Source organism: Chinchilla lanigera, unplaced genomic scaffold (genome assembly GCF_000276665.1).
Source record: "Chinchilla lanigera isolate Chin_1 unplaced genomic scaffold, ChiLan1.0 scaffold00064, whole genome shotgun sequence".
Taxonomy (NCBI): domain Eukaryota; kingdom Metazoa; phylum Chordata; class Mammalia; order Rodentia; family Chinchillidae; genus Chinchilla; species Chinchilla lanigera.
The window spans coordinates 4,298,748-4,308,747 of NW_004955465.1; the positions used below are offsets into that span (position 1 = coordinate 4,298,748).

Consider the following 10,000-nt stretch of genomic DNA (forward strand, 5'->3'; position numbering starts at 1 on the left):
GGATCATTTTACATTTTCTATCTGATAGTTCCAACATCTGAGTAATATCTCATTCTCTTGATTGCTTTGTATATTTGACAAAGTCTCACATTTCTCCCCCTCCCACACTTTGCTTCTTTGTCATGTGACTTTGTTCAAAAGCTGATCATCTTGGTAGGATAGTTGACACTGAAGTAAATATTATTTATATACAGAAATACCATAACTTTTACTTTGCTAATTTTTCAGTGTGAGAGAATTAGATTTTCTAGTCAGAATTTGGGTTGGGTTTGGAGTTGTTCTTAATCTTACCATCAGTGCATCGTAGGTTTAAAACTCCTCTAGTCTTCACTTGTGCTCAAAGTAGTAGCTGTTTGTTGGAGAAGTTTCCCCAGTATCTGCTCCAGCTTCATGTTTAAGTGTTTCCTTTACTACTTCAAGTCTCCTCTCCCACAAGTACATTGAGTTTACTTGCTACTCACTGCTGGGTAGTCTGATGGTAATGTGGTTGGGTCTTCCTCTCAGGATGAGGCAGCTGTTGTGTCTCTGGCTGTCAGGGATGGAGCCATCTGAGGGGTCCTGCCCTCCCTTTAAGTAGGAGTCCTTTGATAAGTTCAGTCAGGATATTTGCTTATCCCTTCAGGATTAGAGGATATTTTTGTGGTATCTTTTCCCAGTTGCAGTTAATCTTAACCTGTGACTAAAAATAACAAAATTTACTGTTCTTTTCTAGAAATTTAAAACTTCTTCCTTAGTAGAGATACAGATCAAGTGTTCAGGCAGAGCTTTGTGCCATAGTGCAAGGCTTTGTTCCTTCCCACAAACCTACATCATTAGGGAAGATTTCCCTGGACCAGGATTTCTCAACACTAGGTATATGGGCATTCTGAGTTGGGTAAGTTTTTATCATAAGGGGGTAGTCTACCTCTTCAGGAGGTCTAGCAGTATTCTTGGCCTCTAAATCCTGTATACTAGTAGTATCTCTCAGCTATAGAGATAAAAATAATTGTTTTCAGACATCGTCAGATTTGGAGGCAGAATTGTTCCTTGCTTAGAACCACTGTCATGGATTACCATTCTGTCCCACCAGGAGGTCCAGAAGAAGTCTTTAAGTGCATATGAATTTGCTTTATGTTTGCAGATCCTGTAAGTTCTCTACTTTCACATTAGACCATTGTCAGTCAGTTTTACATCAGTGTGACAGAATACCTGAGAAAATAAAAGAAGGAATGCCAGATGTGGTAGTGCATACCTGTAATCCTAATCCTGAGGTGGCTGAAGCAGGAGGATCTTCAGTTTGAAGCCAGCCTTGGCAACGCAGTGAGTTTAAGGTGACCTTCGACTGTGTGGTGAGATCCTGTGTTAAAGAATCAAAACAAAAAAGGGGGATGAGGAAGGCAGACAGGTTTATTTGGCTTGTAGTTTCCATGATTATAATCAGGTGCTTCCATTGCTTTGAACCTATAGAGAGCAAAATATCATGGAGGAGCAAAGCTGCTTACCTCGTAACAATCAGGGAGCAAAGAGAGAGGAAGGGGCCAAGGTCCCACAGTCCGCTGTAAGGACATCCCCAGTGACACCTCCTCCCACTGGGCCCCATCTCTTAAAAGTTCCATTATCTTCCACTAACACCGTAGGCCAGAGACCAACTTTTAGTATGAGACCTTTAGGGAACACTTACCTACCATAGAAGTCACATTCAGAATTAGAAATTTGTTAACAATTTTTGACTGAGTTCTTTCTGGCTTACAAGGGTCCTCCTGTCTACTCTGATAAGCAGCTGACTGCATCCTGTCACTCTTCAGATGTACCTAAATTTGCCTAGATTTGACATAAAATGTACCTTGTGACCTTGGCTTTTTGATGAAAGTCTAATCCCAGGTGGGAGTTTGCAGATTTTTTAGGAGTTTGTTTTGCTCTCCATTTGGAAGCAATGCCTTTTCCAGCTTTAAGTACCCCAAGTGGAAGCTGGAAATAGGATATATCACAATTTAAAATTTTTCTGAACTATCCTTCAGAACAACCAGAGATTTTTAGAGTTGACTTCCCCATGTTCAGATTTGAGCCAGTGCTTTCCTAAACATACATACAAGTTCATCCTGCCCTACTATTCTGACACTATGTAGAGTGATAGTGACCTTCCAAGGTAGATTTTACAGTTTTGTTTTTATTTATTTCCCAGCATAGATTTAGAGAGTAGTGGAGAAACTTTGAGGCAGGTTGAGGAATAAGTATGGTAAATCAGTTTGTTATTGCGGTTACCAGGCCTGCTCTCATCTCTGCCTCAGAACTTTAAAATTCAGATGGCTGTAGGGGCAGATGAGAAATATGAATGAGTGAAGTGTACTAGGTGTGCTTGCTCTCATTTTCCCTGACACTTCTGGTCTACTTTGGATAGTTGGAGGAATGGAGTGGAGTCTTTCTTCATAAGAAATATAGCAACATAAGCACAATGATGTACGAGGCCTCTCTCTCTGGAAAATAGATGTCAATATGCATTGTGACACTTTCTAGGTATGCACTATGATCTTGAAGCTACCCATTAAAATTACCTGTCTGCCTTGTGATATCTTCACTCAACATTAAACATTTAGCAAACTTTCACTATTTTTCAGGCTCTGTTCTAGCCTCTGAGGCTACAATAATGAATAAAACAAGTCCTGTCCTCACAGGGCTTACATTTTGATCTGTGGTCTGCGATAGCGTAAGAACTGTTGGCCTAGAACAGTGGTGGCAAGTTGATGGGTGGCGTGCCACAGGGGCCTGTTTGTATCACTGAAAGCTCTACAAGGGTCATTATTACTGGTCTAGAGAATGCTCCTGTTATGGTTGATACATCGTGTCAACTTGGGGAGTCTGGAGGCTTGGCTAAGTGACTCGGCAGTTCTGCACCTTGGGATGAAAAGAACACGCCCTTACCCTTCTGCGATGTTGTTCATTGTGTCAGTTTGAGAAGTTTGAAAGGTTAACTATGTGATTCAGCAGGGAGCCAGAGTGCTTGCTTTGCATTCATCCTGAGCCTGTGCAAGAGGAAGGCAAGGAGATTACCTGAGTGTTACACCCCCCCTGGGTGGGGGTAGCCTGCTTACAATATAAGGGAGGAAAAGAGGCTTATTCTCACCCCTTTTTTGCTCTTGTTGTGTTTGCTGTTTTCTGCTGCCATAAACGTTTGCCCTCTGCCATGTGCCACTCTGCCTTGGAACCAGACAAGTATGGACTAAAACCTCCACAAACTGTAAGCTAAATAAACCTTTCCTTCCTTAATTTTGGGTGTCAGGTTTTTTGTCTCAGCAAAGAGAGAAAAATAACCAAAACAACTACTTAGAAAACACTACAGTACTCTCCCCTTCCCCAATTGTTGCAAACCACAAATATGGACCCTGTATTGGCAAAGTTTTTAATTTTTCAAGAGGAGGCTGAAGTTGGAGTTTTAAAAATGGCAATTTTCTTATTTTTAACTACTGGCTCAACATTTTTAAAATCACCATGGAGTTTAAACAAAACATGTCTACAGACCGACTCAGGCTTGTGACCTCTGTCTGACATCATCTTTGCCCTTGCTGGTCTGCTTGAGAAGAGAAATGCCGTGGAGTGACAGCTGTAGCCATGCAAATTCCCTTCTCTGAAAGCAGTGAACCAATTGTCAGAGATTTGGCAATTCCGAGGCTTTATTTGCAATACACCGGTTAACAATGTCAGTGAAAGCCGTTTCAAAAATCAGCCATAAAGCAAACAAGAAAGTGACTGCACAAATTTTCAGGTGATTATTAACCCGGGTTTAACAATGTGGTGAGCATGGTACATTGCAGTTGTCAGCCTGCTAGCATGTTTGAGATTGACTTTTAAAAAATGATCTTTATTGGAGGCCACTTGCATTCCAGGTAACACTGCCACACCATGGTCCAAGCTTATAGCCATAGTGAGAATTTTGTAGTAGTTCTCATTAGCTTACTCAGTTCAGTGTTCCTCAAAAGTTACAAACTTGCTTTTGTAAAAAAAATTACATTGCTTTTTAACTTATTTTCCTTTTTCTTTTAAAAAAGAAAGCTAGTTTGGCCTTTCTTGACCAGGCGGGTTTTAGAGATGGTTTAGTGAATGCGCCAGTTTTCTGATTGGCTCCGTATTCTGCCAGTCACTCACGTGATATCCTTGTTTCCAGGCTGTGGCGGATGCCCGGATGCCCGTTAATCACTAACTTACTGGAATTACGATTCACTCGCAAATTGTACTCATTGCTCTGCGAACTCATTCTCATTTCCACCACCTCTCTTCGCTTGCACTATTTACCTTTTCCTGTTTGAGTCCTAAACCACCCACCTCTCAGGGTTCATTCTGAGGCCCCTGGTTGCCTATTTCCTGGGACACCTACATCAGATCCAGCTCCTCTGGAGCTCAGTCTCACACTGTTCCCTCCACTCAGTTCACTCTCAGGAGCTGTCTTCTACACTGGAACTACTCTATTTCACTTCTGAGGTACACAAATTAAGCTCCCAGGAACTGCACTGGGGATATACGTCTGCGATCAATATTTCTATCAAGGCCGACTTTGCCCGAATCTCCTGATTTCTCAAGCCAGCTCACATGAGCACTGATTTTCCTTTGGCTCTAGATGGCCCGTTGGTTCTTCATCACCATTGTGGCTATTCCCACATTGTGAGAGATCTTGCTACCGTCGCCTAATTCCAGCTAGTAGGTCCTTGAAGACTGAAATTCTTTGTTGCAAATATTGCCTGACCTAAACTTCTGGAGACTTCTAAGTAGAGGAGCACTCTGGGCCACACCCGGTGCTCACAAAATCAGGAAAAGGTGGTTTCAGGTCCCCTGTAGTGATAGCTGCTTTTAGGTGACACTGCTGGTTTGTATCAGCCACTTTCTTGATTCAGCTTCCTAGTGTTTTTATGAGGTAATGAGAGATTTGGTTTTCTATCACAGTTACACTGAATCTTACTGTACTAACATTACATTCTGAATGCTCATGCAAAAATATATTTAAAGTGCAGCTTTCTATGAAAGGAGAGAAGTGATTTGCATTATTTGAAAGTTTTTGAGCACCTATTGACATTAGTAGAGCTAACCTGTGTGTGACTTTTACATCCTTTCTTTGGATTATATGTCTCCAAAATAAATTCATGACCACAGTCACATGAGTGACTTTACAAACTGAAAAAATTTCAAAAGACAAATATTGTTAGATTCAGACCATATTCAAGGAAATAAAACCAATTTCCACTCCACCCATATACATTCTCAAAGATACATGCTTTTGAATTACTTCCCAGTCACTGTGCCCTTAACTTCCTTTTCTATAACTGGTTCATATTTTGTTGCTGTTTTTTTTTTTTTTTCTTTCAAGTCATTTTACACATATCTCTGTTATTTTTGGAAATAATCATTCAATATCATCTTTGTATCTTTTATGTTACCCTTACATAAAAATATCAGTTGGGGAATTAGCACTATAAAAATAAAAGTCTTTAATTTTTTTCAATACTGATGGCTACTTAAAAGCTCATGTGCACTTTGTGAAGTGGCTTTAAAAATAGAATTGATTGCTCTGAATAAAAAGAAGTGCCATATGTATCATTCATAAGTGATTTGCTCTGTTTTGCTGTCAAATATGGACAATTATCTGAAAAGGGCAAATTCCAAGTTTAAAAGATTCCTTTTATAATGTTTATAATCATTTAATACGTACTGAGACCATCGTTTATTTTTTAAATTTCTCATTTATTATAATCATCTGGGATCTAACTGTATTCCAGGGTAGTGTTTCTGTCAGCTGAAATAATATCAGATACAGTAGTTTGCAGATTGAACTTGATAATTTATCACATGACTCTAAGGAGTTTGAAGAGTGTTAAAATTCCATTTCCTTTCATTAAAACTTTTATATTCCATATCTATGCTGGATAATGTTTGCAGGATTTGATCTTCTTGGTCCCTAAGTATACGTATTTATCATTGACTTTATCAGATATTATCTATTTATGACAATTGTAAAACTGGTTCATAATTTAAAAAAATAAACATAATATGTCTCCCTAAGTTATACAGCAGCAAGTTGTCATAATAACTTCAGAGTACTCTGAATTTGCCCTCTTTTGGGTAAAATAGGAAATTTTGGTTATCTGAATCAAGTCTGAGGTTTTGTAGAGACTGCTTGTGTAGAACATTTTGAAAATGTTTTATAGGCTCAGTTTTTTCGGAGTCTGGCTAAACAAAAGCAAAAACAAGAAAAGTAAGACATCAAATTAAATCTTGTTGACTTTGTACTTAGAATTTTCAAGTCCATTAAGTAGCATCATAGCTCTCCAACCCCAAATGGCTTCATATATCTATGGATGGGCCAATTTATTCTAGTGTATTATTTTTCTTTTTTAGAGGAACTTGATTTAAATCTGTGCATCGCCAAGGGCAAGGAGCTGAGAACATGGATGGAGAGGTAAGATTGATAGAACAGTAGCCCCTCTTTGATATTTTCTTTTAAAAGCAGCCTTTTAAGCTTTATTTTTCATAATATTATCCATGGACAGAAAGTATAGAAGTGAGTAGAAATTTAGCCTCCTTTGTAGCACTCCTGGGTAAAGAGGATGATTAATGAGTGCAGCAAATAATGTAGGCGCTAAAGAGAGTCTGTAGAAGTTAAACAAAAGTGCCTTCAGAATTTCTAAGGATTCCCATGATCCATAGTAGGACCTCATTGTGCCCGTCGCTGTTTCTATTTTTGATTAGATTTATAAACACAGCACCACATATTTTCATGTGGCTTATCGCCCAGGGGCAGAATTAGATTGACTGCGCTGAAACCATGAGGCTTGTGAGTTTTGGGCAAGGGCTAGAGTGAAATAAGTAGTGTAATTGTTTTTGTGGCGTGAACGTGGGACCTCCTCTGTTCTGAATTACATATGGCTCAACCCTTGACCTAACCAGGCTCGGCAGTGGTGGCCAAGCTCCTAAAGCCGTGCTGAAGGGGTCATCGCCAAGCGAGCTGGAATGTTATCTGTCAGGCAAGACGTGGGCAACAACTATATTCAATTATATTCATTGCTAGTGAGATGCATTTGCGGCCGCCTCAACTTCACTTAACCCACATCATATCAGTTATTATTTCAACAGGACATGCCAAAGAAGGAGATTTTTAGAATCAAAATGTAGCATGGATCTTTGCTGAACACAGTTTTGTTTTTTGTTTTATTTTATCTTAATAAATCTTGAATCATCTTCAGGACTATTGTGCTTAATTATTCAAGTGCCTTTATGATGATTTTTTTGAACACAAATAATGTGTGGGGAATATTATCAGACATGATTAATGTTCTTTCATCTTAGTGAGTTTTATTTAAATTCTTTTAAAATAGATAGTAACCCGTGGATATGATTCCTGGAGTAGTCAGATAAGGTGGATACAGAAAGCTTTAGAAAAAAAAAAAAGGTGGAGGTGAAGAGCAGGTGCTCACATTTTTGCAGTGGTGGAGAATCCATTCCATGAGTCACAATGATGGTTGGATAAATATATCTATGTGTTTCTAGGTATAAATTTGAAGTTTATATATTAGACTTTTTATTTTAACCCCCATAAATTAATTTTTTGAAGGCTATATAGGCAGAAAACTAGGAGTTTATGTTCAAGCATTTGATATCATTTCCAAAACTACTACTATTTTTGAAATATGCCTAAAATGTACTTTCTTAATGCACTTTCTTTCATTGTCCATTTTACAAGTAAAAGTCTCTGTAGATGTTTTGCACTTATGACAGCTTGGATATAATTTACAATTACAATTTTTTTTCATCTGAAGCAACTCAGGCTGAATATTAATTCAGTTCTTAGTTACATGACATTTAACCATTTATTTAAAGAATGCCCAACTGTATGTTTTTTGAATTATACTCTTTTACTCCAGGGACTCCAAAACACGAAAATAGGCAGGATTATCAGGTCAGTTAGAAATGAATAAAAAACATTAGAAATATTCTATAACCCTTGCCCAACAAAACTGCATTCACCCCTCCCCAGTCTTGTCTTCATGAAACAGTGGAGGGGTTGCTCTCCAGTAATCTAACGTGGAATGGTTGGAGCAGACAGGTGCAAATTGCAAGCTGTTTCACTTTGGCTGTTACCCCTTAAATCGACAAAGTAATAGGCCGGGAGAACAAAAAGGTTCCAGCTCAAGCTGCATAAATGAAAGTCTAAACAGGGACACGCCAGCTGGCTTGGAGAATTCAACGTAGTGAATACTAAATATTACCTCTGTACCTCTTGCCAAGGAAAGGGGCTTCCATTATGGCCCCTCTCTTTTATTATTGACCGGATGCATCTTCACAGCCCTATCCTGCTTGGTTGTGAAGGCGACAGTGTGGCCAAGGTGGATGGGAACAGAAGCCAAAGTACCTGCTCCTGTTCGCCATCATTACGCTCCTCCGAGCGATTCAGGCATGATTAGCTTCCTGGAGTTGGACCAGATTGACAGTATTTCTATCCATGTCTTTTTTTTTTTTTTTTTTTGGCTGATCCAAGCAAAGCCCCAGAGCAGTAAAACAACAAAGTGATCACCACCACCCCTGCCCTCCCAACAAGATGAATCTGCTGAGCTAGTCTGCCGAAAACAACAACAACAACAAGTTTTCCGTATTAGGAACACCTAATTTCATTTCACAGAAGAGACACGCCATGCCAGTATGTGTAGGAATCTAAAGTCTGCGTTTCCAAACAGGGAGTGGAATGCTGTCACTCCAGAGTTGCTTCTTTGTGACCTCCCAGTGTGCACTGGAAATGTTGTTTGTGAGCAAGAACTTTAACTTGAGCTCCGCGGCCGCTGATGAGGTTTGAGTATGTGATCTGCCTGAGCAGATAAGAGGAGGGAGACAGCTCGAGCCGGCCTTGTTTACAGCTGGACAGAAGAAAACAGCAAGACACAAATGAGGACTGACGGTTTCATGAAGCACAATCGGTTGATCCCAGATGCAATCTGACTGCCCTGAACTGAGCGATGATCCGTACAGTATGCAGAATTCGCTTTCGTGCTGGTCTGTGCCCACCAGCCTTGGAGAGACTCCCCCTCGCCCCTCAGCCACGGCTTTGAGTGCAACCAGAGCTGAACAGCAGCGCCGTGGGACCCGATTCCTTCTGACAACAATCACATTCTTTTAAAAACTTCATGGGTTTGGGTTGTCACTGGTTATAAATGAGTTTGTTGTTGCTTGTGTTTTCTACTCTCTCGCAGATTTCCTTTCAGCTCGAGAGTGTCAGCGTCAGAGGATATTTGCTGCTTTTAATGAAAAGGAAAACATTGGAAACACTGTTGATTTTTTAAAATTTCAGGCATTTTTGTTCTTTTTTCCCCTTGGTTTATATCACAAAGTACTGCTTTCTTCACAGTGTATTACACACTGTGTAATACATTTGATAAGATGACTTTCCAAAACTTGTTAAAAAGCTGATTTATCACAATGTAAACACATACATAAAAGAAATGTATTCTCCTTCAGTTATACAAGATGAATCAGTTTTGGAGATACTCTGTACAATAGTGTTTGTAATTACCCTAAGAGGGGTCCAGTTAAAAATTTATGAAAGTATTTCTTATTTGTTCATATGACAATAAAAAAGCTTAAAAATATGATATGAGAAACTGCTTACTTGGATTTGATTTAGAGAGTTACTTTGCATTATTATATCAACTAAATAGAAACATGATGGAGAAAAGCCACAGGGCATATCCATAGTAGATTTAGTTCAGATTTCTAGATATTTTGCTTATCTTTAAAACTGAATACACATCAGTGAGAAGCAGGAAGATGCTGGTGACTAAATTTGGTTTCTGTAATTTAATTTTTGCAATATGATATAGATTATTTAATAAGTTCATGTAAACTTATTAAAATGATACCATTTACATAAATGCACTAACAGAGCTGGTAATAAATGAATGGATGTAAAATATGAGTGAAAGATTATGTTCTGTGAGCTACAGATAAAATCTCATCAGGAAAGAGAGAATCTAAATTGAGAAGAGGGTGG

The 10,000-nt window shown here is 39.0% G+C and overlaps 1 protein-coding gene across 1 annotated transcript in view; it reads left to right on the forward strand.

The window, feature by feature from the left end:
• The first annotated feature begins 6,359 nt into the window (after window positions 1-6,359).
• The window catches only part of Ofcc1 (orofacial cleft 1 candidate 1), a 310,574-nt gene continuing 306,933 nt past the window's right edge, over window positions 6,360-10,000 (forward strand). Inside the window, exon 1 of the mRNA XM_013521801.1 lies at window positions 6,360-6,421. Within this exon, the coding sequence (XP_013377255.1) occupies window positions 6,410-6,421 (12 nt within the window). The 5' untranslated portion in view covers window positions 6,360-6,409. The remainder of the gene's footprint in view (window positions 6,422-10,000) is intronic.